This window comes from Porites lutea, chromosome 11 (genome assembly GCF_958299795.1).
Source record: "Porites lutea chromosome 11, jaPorLute2.1, whole genome shotgun sequence".
Classification (NCBI taxonomy): Eukaryota; Metazoa; Cnidaria; class Anthozoa; order Scleractinia; family Poritidae; genus Porites; species Porites lutea.
Window position 1 is genome coordinate 17,185,796 of NC_133211.1, and position 12,667 is coordinate 17,198,462.

Below are 12,667 nucleotides of genomic sequence, written 5' to 3' on the forward strand. Positions count from 1 at the left end.
GTATTTTTGTAGTTACGTACTAGTCCCCTCTCGAACAATAGTTGCCATCTTGTTCTTTCATGCACTGCATGAAGTTTCACGAGTTATTATGTGGCTAACAACAGTGCTATGTAGGCGGTGGACGCCTGGAAGGTTATTTGCAGGGTAAGAAAACCTACAGCCTTAAGATCGTGAAGTTTATGCAGAGCTCTGATTAGTCGTAATACCCTCATCTTCCTGTAGCTGTTAGCTGATTTTGTGAAGCCTGTCGAAGTTAGCAACATAGTGATGTTATTTTAAGCTTATCTGACATGAAAACATAAACATATTTTGTGCGTATCATTATGTACGAACGTCATTTTGGTTTTCTTGGAAGAGGAAAAAAAAAATAGTGCTTTAAATGTGAATCAGGCCCGCCCAGGGGGGTATTGAGAGACCAATATAGCCGATATTTCCTCATCAGATAACAGTGCGCCTTAAAAAAAAAATCTTTGATACTGATAGCCTGCAAACGCAGACCAACGCAGACACATTTTGGGATGTTACTTCTCTCCACCCGAAAAGTAACATCTTAGAACCAGAGCCACCCAATGATTTCTGTGACATACAACTGTAGGACATTATCAGCCAATCACAGTGTAGCTCTTAAACACCAAGAACTAAGTCGTGAGAGTTCTTGCATGATTCATGCACGGTGGATATGTTTACAATTCAAAACAACTGGATGGTTAGTGTACAAAAGTTAATTTGCCAGGATTGTGGAACCGATTGATGAAATAAGCACCAAGCTGATTCATATTGAAGAAGAGATTAGGGGGATATTTTTATTTGCCTATGGATTCAATGATGTATCACACCTTACTGTTTTGATCATGTTCAAAACGATAAATGTGAACAACAGTGAACATTGCAGGGAATCTTGCTTATAGTCTGGAAAATCCTGATCCAAAGGTTATTTGAAAAATCTTGTCAAAAACCTAGACATGCAAGCTCACGAGGTTGTAAGGAGTCACTGGAGCTTTACTTTTATCCTATATTCTGATCGCTCAACAACAAAGCAAAAGGTTTATATCTCAGAAATCATTTAGCTGCTCTGGTACACAGTCGTTACTTTTCAGGTGGAGAGAAGTGATGACCAGAAATATGTCTGTGTTTGCAGGCTATGATACTGAATACCAGCCCCTAAAATTGCCTTAAACATAATACCATTTACCTAAAAACGATTCGTCAGTTTACTGAGAGATAACAAACCCAGAAACAGTGTACAACTTTTGGTGCACGGCTATTGATCATGAGCTTTTTCTGTTCCCTCCTTTGCCAGCCTCTGGCGAACTTCTGGTGAGGATATTTGATAACTGTGTCAAGTACATTCATATATGAAAAAATTCAAAAACTTGTGTCTAAGTATCAAATACCAAAACTTCAGGAAAACAAGGTACTGACCTATACCTGTATTGTGACACCAAAATACCGTATACCTGAATAAAAAAGATGCAAATACTCAAATACCCAAAACCGCTGGCCAGGCATGGCGACTGAAGGTTAATAACTTAAAGGAATCAGTTTACTGCTAGCCATTACTAGCGATTACTACAAATTATGTATATGTATGCAATCATCTCTCTTATAGTGACCACTTCTGGTAAGCAATGGTCCTGCGTAAGTAAGTAAATGACTGTTTTGTTTCTCAGTCAAATACTGTTTCAAAAACTCTCTCATAAATAGTTAATGACTGCTACCACGTTTTTCAAACAGAAATTTGACATATTCTTTCGTTTTCTGTTTCCCGCAAGTGACTACCGGGCACGATCATGTATGATCTCCACATTCTCGCATCTGTGTATTTGTTGTTAGGCTAGTTAAGAACATTTCTTTTTTTCTTCGTTGACTTATGGGAGACAAAGTGAAAGTGTTTCTTTAGTTCTCTTGTTACTTTTAGTTGTATTTAGTTGTATTTATTTCCTGTAAACATGACCTACCTAGATTAGCTTAGCTACCCACGAGCTTTTACGTCAAAACACAATAAAAAATCTGTGTGTGTTTGTATGATTATGATAGTAAAAAAAAAACATCCCTTGAATGTCACAAAAGTTCCTGTTTTGATAGTATAGTCGCAGCCTTTACGCGCTAAAGTTTTTAACACACAAACTTTATTCTAGAAATTCGACAACTGGTGCAGGGAAACAAGTGAACCGATGTGAAGTATAACGAAGTACAGCGGTACTGAAAAATAACAATTAAACAAATACAAAGTCAAGATCAAACAACCTACAAACTGAAAGAAAGCAATAAGGCAATCTAGAAATGTGAATGAAACAAACGAGATACTTACAAGACGATAGCGAGATAAGGACGAAAAACTAGGACGAGCAAAACCCAAACATTAAACTGTACTGACCGGACCAAGCGCAGCTAAACGAAGAACTGATGCAAAAAATTACAATAAAAGCTAAATATACGATATGCAGAAAAAACCTAACACGAAGGACAAAGCTACGCGGACAATGAAAAACTAATGAACCAAACAACAGCACTAAAGGCACAAACACAAAAATAACTAAGAACGCGGCGAACATAAAAATACTATAAAGGTAACGGAAAACATTCCTGGCGCTTACAGATAGTACTGACCAAGGTTGCTGACAGATTGTAGCAAATGGCTGTTACACAATCTATGGGTAAAATAGTGGATTGTGACATTAATGCAAAATTTTATGTACAAAGTTTCAACATTCCCAAGTGCTATTTGATGTATAAGATTATTGTCAGGTGTCTATTTGCCTAGCTTTTAGCTTGTAAGGTAATAACTTTATGTTATGTTATGTTGACCATTTCAGTTTGAGCTTATTTTCTTGATTTTTCCCATGGACAACCTTCCCGTAAGCGACCACTTCGTCGTGCACCAAGGGTGGTCGCTTACAAGAGAGTTGACTGTATATTTAAACACCTCATATTGCAAACATAGGATGCATTAATTCTTTTCTTCTATTTAAGTATAAACCATAAGTGATCTTGGTGGTTTAAGCAATCTGACTGGTTCACTATCTTGGGATAATTGTGACCAATATTCCCTCCCTTGTGAGTGGAGAATGTGTGATGTTGACAACAGAAACAAAATAGCTGCCATGAACTTGGTGTTTTGCCAATGGTTTAGAGTGAGAACTTTTGAAAATTTAAGATAATTACCTAGCATTGAAATCAATTTCAAAAGGTGTCAGTGACAAGAAAGAGTACTAACTGTGATATAATTCATAATTTTGTGTATTTTAATAACAGGAGAAACAGGCTTGTTAGGCAAATTAATCCCGCTACTATGAGGAGAAAGAAAGCTCGACTGGAGAGAAGACTTTCATACATAGACAGTCTAACAGCAGTTCCTTTTCTAACACAGGTAAGAGACACTGTATACCCGGGAGGAGGTACTTTAGGACTTTTTGGGTGGGGATGTGCTGCTGGGACCCTGGAACCCTAGAACCCTTATCCTATACCAGAGCTAGTTCAAGTGAATTTTGCTACCCTGTACTAGACTAAACTCCCCAAATCCCTCCCCCCCCCCAGCCTAGAGTTGCTGTTTTCCAGAAACTAATGAGGTCACTAGCACAGTCCAGGCAAAACAAAACCGATTTTGATTTTTTTGTATTCTTGAGTGGCAATTCCCGGTTTCCCTAATGTAGAATAAAATCTTCAGCCAATTGATCAGTTTAAATGAAAAATGATATCTACATGTAGACCCAAACTCTCTGATTTATATACCCTCTCCCACAGTAAACTGCTTGAAAACCATACCCTTCACAGCGGTGCATACCTATATAGCCCATAATGGCAGTACCCACCGTACCCCTCTTCCCCCATCAGTACATAGTCGACAATAACACAAATTTGCTGCTCTCCACAAATTGGTGTGCAATTTGAGGGAAGATGAAAACAACATTCATCAACTCTGTGGTCTAAGAAAAATTAAAGGGAGCCCAGTGCTCTGAACCTGTTAAATCCAGGGTGGCCAGCATAGGATTTCTAAAAAAAGCTAAGTTTTCCTTGTTGCCCTAGAGCAAAAGTAAGTTGCCATGGACTACTGGGCACAGCTAGAACACAGTCCTGAACGTCCAGATTGTCAAGTGTGTCTGATACATGTAATGCTATAAAATCCTCGTTAGTTTTTCGGCGTTGTCCCATAAACTCTTGTTCATGTAATTCTGCAAAGTGTCCTATGAAAACCCAGATCTCTTGTCGTGTTGCAAAATGTTTCACGAGTGAGCGTTTTCAACACATATTCTTCTCTCCACTGGCCATGTAATATCCTCTATTACTTAAAACAGCCAACAACCATTCGCCTAACTTGGCAGAATTGTTCACCCTGATTTTTTTTCAAAGTTTATCTGTGTTGTTTATAAATTTTAACGATAACGTCGGGAGAAATATTTTGTTTTTCTGTAGCTCTAATGTTGTCATTTAGACGATAATTTTCTTGCTAACGGCGGGTTCTGTAGCGAGTAATCGGTAAAAGGTCGGAAAAGTAAACAAAATTGACTAAACGTTTAATACGCATCCCTTTAATTTTTAAATTTCCCGACAGTAACAATTTTAACGCGCATCGTTTTCTTGACCTACGGCAAGGCATGTTTGGAAATCTAGAGAAACACTCCTTCTGGTGTTCGATGTATTGCTCAGTTAATAACTTCGTTTGATTTATTGTGATAACGATAGCTTTTCCACTTTTCACAGCCTCAAGAAGCGGGCCATTCCCAGGAAAGGAAAATAAAAGAGTGGAAAATGTTCAAAGAAGCTGTAAAAACCCACAAGGACAAGAAGATGGGTGCCATTCGTGCGTTTGAAACTCAGAAAAGCAAACCGAAAGGAATTTTGCAACATTTGGATGTCGCAAGAACTCAACATGAATAAACTTGCTTGCATTTCAGGCATACAGTGTTTTCATCCCTTTGAAGAAGTCTGTCCGTGCTAGCTGTAATATGCCAGAAGCTAGTCTGAGAAACAGCCGACATTTGGCGACGCGACCACTGGTTTCCCCGCGAAATTACGTCTGAGAAACGAGCGCAGAAATTCCACACTGATGACGTTCACTACTAAGATCTGGGTAGTACTTTTGATTGGTTGAAACAAATTTCCCATGCGACACGACTAATCAGAAGAACCACCCAGATCTGAGTAGTGAACGTCATCCGAATGGAATTAGACTACGAGTAGTCCCCCATTTTTTCTCAGGGATAGTAGAGAGAGCGAAACGCGAGCGCGCGTGAAAATCACCCCACGCGAGAAAAGATGACACCGGTGTCGCCTTTTCTCGCGTGGGGTGATTTTCACGTACTTGTGATTTTCACTACTCGTAGTCTAGAATGGAATTTCTGCGCTTGTCTCTTAGACGTCATTTTGCGGGGAAACCAGTGGTGGCATCGTGGAATGTAGTCTGTTTTCTCAGGCTAGTTAGGAGTGCGCCGACGTTATTCTCGGTTGGAGAAAGCTGTTGGAGATGATTGTAGTCTGTTTTTCACGATATACGTATCGGGTAGACTATTTTTTCAGGAAGAGAACAGAAATATTGTTTTAACTTTGAGTGAGTTAGAAATTTACTTAAATTCCTTCTCGTGCCCCCTCAAGTAAAAATTACTTGGTAATCTAAATTTGTTGTCAGTGTCCTTTGTGATATAGTGAAAGAACAAATGAACAAATGCAGGCCTCAATATCAGAAAGTCAATCTTGATTAGAGAATAGGAGAAATGCTAGTAAGTACCACCTTCATAAGTTAATGGTAAGCAAAGGCCTAGAGGAAACGCGACACCTGCTTTGTCATTGTGGAGTTAATAAATTCAAGAGAGCGGTAAAGGGTAAACTAAAAACTAAACCGAACGACCCGCCGAATTATACGTTTATGCTGAAAGTTTATTTTGAGAAAAAATATGATGTATGTGTTGTGAAGTATTTTGAAAGTTATTTTTAGGACGGATTTGTCTCATCTTTTAAGTTTAGTTTTTGTTTCATAAGTAGGTCAAGGTTAGTCTTGATTTTGTCCGCATAAGTGTTTCCCTGATTTCATCTTTGGTTTTTACTTGTACTTGAATTTTTGCTCAGCTCGCGAATAGGCCGTTTGCAGCTAGCCATTCACGTGGTACAAAACCGCCATGCTGGGGAGCAAAAGTCGCACTGGGACAAGACAAACAAAAAACATACATAATTTTAAATGGCAATTTCCTTTGTTTGTCTTGTCCCAGTGCGACGTTTGTTTCCCAGCACGGCAGTTTTTCCACAACGTTAATGGCTAGCTGCAAATGGCCTATTTGATTAATCCCATTTTAGGAATATTCTTCGCTTGCCATTGTCAGATTTTAGTTTTTCATAGGTGGTCTTGATTGTGATGTTAGAACTGACCTTTGTTCAGTCCCTGTTTGGGTTTGTTAACCAGTGTTTTTCATTGGTTTGTAGCTTCTTGCCGATAGCAACCATGTAGGTTCACCCACGCCGAATTCACCGTAATTTTATTCCCACGGTCAGCTAAACAAAACATGCCCACCTTTGGCTATAAAAACCGCTACTACTCTTGAAGTACTTAGTTAAAAAAGTTAGAAGAGTAAGAAGATAAAAGTTAGGAGAGTTAGCAGAAGTCAAAGAAGAATAAAGACCAAGATGCAGTAAATCAGATTCCTGGTACAGTTTAATTATACTCGAACAGTTTAATATGAAGAACGTGGAAGAAAGACCAACAAGGGTTACTAACCATTCCAAAACGTTGATAGACCTCATTGTCACGAATAGAGAAGATCTAGTCAAACAAAAGGGCACATGTCAGCGTGCAAAGAAAGTCGTGTCCGATAGCCCGGGGTTAGTGGATTTTGCTTTGCGGCTTGTGAATACTGTTCTTAACTTGCCTGACGGGCAGGTGAATTTTTTTGGGAAATTCAAATTACAGAAGGATGGTAATCAATCCTGCTAATCAAAAAGGGTTTTGGGGCTAGTTGAAATGACTTGTGGCCTAGTACATGCTAGCTACAGCTTGCCCGAAACTGACTTTCTATGCACCCTGGCACATGTCCCCTGGGTATCTCAGATCACGACATGATTTATGCAGCCTTATCAGCCAGTATCCCGAGAGATTCGCCTAAAATAATTACCATCAGGAACTTCAACAAATTCAGCGAAAGGAACTTTCAAAGTGACATTGCCCGTGCGCCTTTTCAAGGCTGCGAAGTTTTTGATGATCCCACTGATGTTTACTACGCATGGAACCTGCTCTTCACTGAATTATGCAAAGAACACGTACCACTTAAACCAATTAAAGTACCCACTAACAGCCTGCCTTGGATAACAAAGGAAATCAGAATAACCATGAATCAAAGATATAAGACGCTGAAAAGGGCGCGTCAGCTAAATGATCCACTGCTATAGGATGATTATAGAAGACTTAGAAATAAAGTATCAACAATGACAAAAAAAAGCCAAAGCCGATTACTACTCCAATTTATTCGTTGAAGTAAAATCCGCTGCTTACTGGAGACTACTGAAAAAGACATCAAGAACATCAAAAGTAAACAGACAAGCCCACCAATTAAAGAAGGGCGATGGAACCCTTACAACAGATGACACTGAAAAGGCAACTAGGTTAAACGATTACTTCTGCACAGTTGCTGAAAAATTGATTGGCCCCGCGGATGAAATTCAGCCATTACACGCTCATAGCCGTGAGAATACGGATACGCCGACTATGACCAGCATCACGATTAGTCAGAAGGAAATCGAGGAAAAGATCTGTAAGTTAGAAGTGAAGAAAGCTTCGGGGCCAGATGGCGTATCTGCGCGTCTTTTAAGGTATGTTGGTATGTCTGATGCCCCATCTGTTTAAACAGAGAGTTGAGGCCTGCAAGCCACCAGACCAGTGGAAAATAGCTAGAGTCAGTGCAGCGTTCAAAAAGGGATGAGAAGAAGACAGAACATGTTACAGACCACTGCCTATGCTCAGTATACCAAGGAAATTAATGGAATCCTGCGTCGCAAGTAATATCACTAATCACGTGGTTACGCAAAATTTACTTGACAACAGATAATGGGCTTAAAGTCAAAGTCAACAGAACAGCTTTTAATACACCTAACTGAGAGGTGGAGAGGAGCAGCAGAAAGCAAGCTTTTGTGGGAACACTGTTTGTGGATTTCACTAAAGCTTTTGACACAGTGTCGCACAATATATTACTACAAAAGCTGAACGGAGATATGATTGATTGGAATCAGAGGAGATATCTGGCTGTGGTTAAAGAACTACCTTACAGAACGAAGGCAATTCGTCAGAATCAACGGATGCGACTCCGATACACTCATTATAACTCACGGAGTGCCGCAAGGGTCAGTCCTCGGACCCACGTTAATCTTGCTCTTCACAAACGACCTCCCAAAATCACTACGCTGTCCGGAAACTTATCTGTATGCAGACGAGACAACAATATACTGTATCGCAGAAACGATGGATTTGCTAACCGGGAAACACACTAAACAATGTTCTAGCTGAACTCCAGGAATGGTGCGACAGAAATTCGATGGTACCACACCCAGAAAAATGTAAAGCAATGATCATGCGGCGGTAATCAACATTTACTGGCCCTATCCAAGCTCTTCGTCTTGGCAACAACATCATAAAGTGGACAACCTCAGAAAGACTCCTCGGAGTACAAGTTGTCCTGGTCAGACAATGCTGCAAATGTAGCGAAGTCCTTCGCATCCAAGTTAAGTCTACTCCAACGCATGAGATTCCTCCCTCAGAGGCAATTAGGAGATTTCTACACAAAAGTGATACTGCCATCAGTTACATACGGTCTGACAGTGTGGGGATCGTGCAACAAGACGCACCTGAAAAACCTGGAAAACCTCCATGCAAGGGCTGGACGGATTGCATATGGGTTGCCATGGCACACTAGCGCTGAAGATGTCTTATGTGAACTGGATGGGACAGTTTGGAAACAATGTACAAAGTGCGATTAATGGAGTTTGTCCTCGAGTGTTTAAAAGATCACACCGTCACGGAATTCAATGATTTGTTTTTACAGAGGAATTCAGGCCGTAGAAGAAATGAGAGCATCATTCTCCCAAGACCAGAAACGAATTTTATCAGAAACTCCATACACTTTAGAGGAGCAATCACATGGAAACAAGGGCTAAAACCTTGAAAGAATTTAAACGCTGTCTTGTAAAATTGGATACTGATACCGTATTTATTCGATTAACCGCCCTGGGCGCTTATTAAATTTTTGGACCTTGAGAGTGGGCGCTTATTCGAGGCTGGGCGCTTATTACATTTTCACCAGTCTCAGCAAGTGTAGTAGTATTTTTTGCAACAAAACAGTAAATGCTAATAACAAAAAGCGAAGATGTAACAAAGCAAGGTTTCTGTACAATACTACCCTGAAGAAAACTCCGTCTTCGGGAGGGTCCCTTATTATATCTTATTGGAGTTTTTGTGGAAGGGAGTGGGGTGGGGTGGGCGCTTATTAACTTTTTCTGCCTTTAGGATGGGCGCTTATTCGAGGCGGGCGCTAATTCGAGGTTGGGCGCTTATTCGAATAAATACGGTAAAATGAATTTCGAACCTATTAGCTACAACTAAAAATAGAGATATCGGTTACGAATACTTTTAACAGTTTTAATTTTCAATTGTGCATTTACACAACCTATTTTAGCTACAACTAAAAACTGAAATATCGGTTACAAACATTTTTAACAGTTTTTAATTTTTAATTGTACATTTGCTTTCAGTACTCCTTATTTTCTTGCAATTGTTGTATGCACGACCCCACCAGCAATGCTGATCTTTTTATGGTGCTAAAATAAAGTTCTTATCTTATCTTGTGTATCCTATCTACCTCATCGTGTAGCGAGCGAGTCGCCGTAACACACCCCCACATATATTACCCTACTATTTGAAAGTTAATCAAGACGCTATGGGAGCGTATATTTGCGCGCCGTTGTACTGGACGGTTGTCATACATTTGCTTATGGACTCTCACAAGATAAGGGCCTAGGTTTCTTATCAAATATTATGCTTGTAAAAAGCTTCTTTATAAACATCGATATGTAAACCATGACCTTGTTTTCTATCAATCGCACAGGGTCCAGATGAGTTTCGTGTGAATAAATGAATTACTTATTTAACGTCTCACCTTGAAAAATGTATATCCCTGTCGCTTAGGACGATTTATTAGCCCAATGGGATCTTAATGAATCTACTGTAAACGATTTCTTCGCTTCTTATCTGACCCAGATCGACTTTGTTGTTCGCCGTTTTGAAAACCTCCGTTCTGTACCTCGCTGAGGTACAGAACGTCGGCCAAAGGGCTACCGAGGCGGTAAGCCGATCTTGCGAGCCCTCAGTCTCTTGGTATGCGGTATATAGAATGTGTATCGAAACGGTAATGCAATCAAAATAACCCATTTTTTCAGAGGTTTTCGACAGGTTTTAATGTTCTAACGCAACACATCATTCTCCTCTGGACCCTGTGTCAATCGTATTCAACACATGTATTAAAACATTTTGTAACACTAATAAAAAGCTATAAATTTCAAACTGAAAGGGCAAAATATTTCTTAACAGTTCGTTAAAGTTTAAAAGGTGGTTCTCAACAACGATATTTCAACACAACGCCTACAGTTTGTATTATTGCCTTTATAGTCTGGGTTTCGTACATATACAGTGGAACCTCAATATAACAAACCTCTATATAACGAAGTCCTCGGCGTTACGAACGATTTTCTTTACCCCGGTAATAGTAAAATATGTGGAAAAGAACCTCGATATAACGAAACCTCGGTATAGCGAACAAATTTTGCCGGTCGCTTGGCCCTTCGTTATATCGAGGTTCCACTTTAACTGACCGGTACATTTAAACGTTCTAAACTTGGGGAGAACAAAAATTTCTTGTGAACTGATAAGTAAGTTTCTATCCACAAACATTACTTGCAGTTCTTAGTGAAATAATAGTATAGGCTTCAACTTGGCACTACATGATCAATTTTAGATAATTATTTACATTGAAAAACGATTTATTAGCAATATTTTGCGTTTAAGGCTAGCGTTACGATGATAGGACATAAGCAGAGAACACTACTTTATGATACAAATTACCATTAATTAACCTGTAGAATCAAACTCTGTTCTGCGTTAATCAATCTGTCAAATAACAATAATAATGTGACAGGTTTGAACCCAGGAATCATTTCATAGGGTGCACGTAGTCCTGAATAGGACATCTTGTTGACAGTGACTGACGTTTCGACAACCTGTGCGGTAGTCATCTTCAGATTCAAAGTTAGTTTTATCACGAGTGTGAGTTGTATCCTGTCGTTACAGGGCCAGAGTTAACGTTGGCCGGAGTGTTGGAAAGAGTGTTACTGTGAGTGTTCCATCTAACAAAGTCCTTTTTGCAGTTTGTCTCACTAAAAACACCTTAATAGACAGAACGCGGACATACAGTTTACCAAGGAGATCGAGGAAAATGGTAAAATACCAGTCTAGACTGCTTGGTCACTGGCGACAACAGCAGACTACAAAAGACAGTTTACAGAAAACCGACACATACCTACAGATTACTAGACCAGTCATCGTACAACCCGACCTCCCACAAGGCTACAACTATACGGACTTTGACAAGACGAGCGCAACTAGTCTGCGACTCGCCTGACAGCCTACAAGGCGAAACTGAGAATCTAAACAACGTTTCTAGTAAAAACGACTACAACACGGACTTTGTTAGACGAAACACTCACACGGAGCAGTATACAAGATCAAATGCTGCGACTGCCAGGCCACTTACATTGGTGAACCTTAGCACGAGACTGACCGAACGCAAACGAGCGACACGAAATGGTGACGTCAACAATCACATTCCGAAACACCATTTAAAGACGAAACATCAAATCGACTGGGACTCCGCCACATGTATTACGTATTATACAGACTACTAAGAAAGTTGGTTTATTAACTTGAAACAAATGCCACTGAATCGTAGTCAATAACCGGCACCGTACAGATGACTTATTGACGGACGCAAGCAAAACTGATGGACAATCGACAATTTGACTAACAATAAACGACTGTTTAACTGTGACAACAGATGGATCGAAACGCACCCATGACATTACGGGTTTTAATAGCGAATAACATCACGGCTTAACTGTCAGACGACCAATAAGATCACGACTTCATTGACCAATCAGATCAATAAACGGAGTTTAATACCATCAAGTGACGTGATACGACTCACTTTGACTCTGAAGATGACTACCACACAGGTTGTCGATACGTCAGTCACTGTCAACAAAGGTCTTATCCCGGGGGCGGGGTACTACCATAAATGGGCTATATAGGTATGTGCCGATGTGAAGGGAATGGTTTTCTAGCATTTTACGCTTGGATAGGGAATATAAATCAGAGCGTCTGGGTCTAGAATAGGGTATCATTTTTCAGGAAACTAATCAGTTGGTTGAAGATTTTATCTAGACTAGGGAAACAGCTACTCTAGGATAGGGGGATTTGGGGACTTAACTCTAGTATAGGGTAGCAAAATTCAGCTGAACTAGCTCTGGTATAGGTTAAGGGTTCCAGGGTCCCAGCGACACATCCCCTCCCAGAAATTCCTAAAGTACCCCTCGGGGGTCTTATTTAGGAGTACGTTCACCCGGACAATAACACTCAACCTAT

At 40.0% G+C, this 12,667-nt stretch overlaps 1 protein-coding gene across 1 annotated transcript; it reads left to right on the forward strand.

Annotated features, from left to right (window-relative positions):
* The first annotated feature begins 24 nt into the window (after positions 1–24).
* LOC140952523 (large ribosomal subunit protein mL63-like) lies at positions 25–5,009 on the forward strand. Its single transcript, XM_073401947.1, has 3 exons — positions 25–144; positions 3,256–3,370; positions 4,702–5,009. The coding sequence occupies exons 1-3, from the start codon at positions 89–91 to the stop codon at positions 4,876–4,878; spliced, it is 348 nt and encodes a 115-aa protein (XP_073258048.1). The 5' UTR covers positions 25–88; the 3' UTR covers positions 4,879–5,009.
* Positions 5,010–12,667: the final 7,658 nt, after the last annotated feature.

Excerpts from the sequence above, each read along its gene's own strand:
- LOC140952523 (XM_073401947.1), top strand. The coding sequence starts at position 89 with ATGTGGCTAACAACAGTGCTATGTAGGCGGTGGACGCCTGGAAGGTTA. Across the intron at positions 145-3,255 it reads CCTGGAAGGTTATTTGCAGG|GAGAAACAGGCTTGTTAGGC; the intron begins GTAAGAAAACCT and ends TTTTAATAACAG. Across the intron at positions 3,371-4,701 it reads CAGTTCCTTTTCTAACACAG|CCTCAAGAAGCGGGCCATTC; the intron begins GTAAGAGACACT and ends CACTTTTCACAG.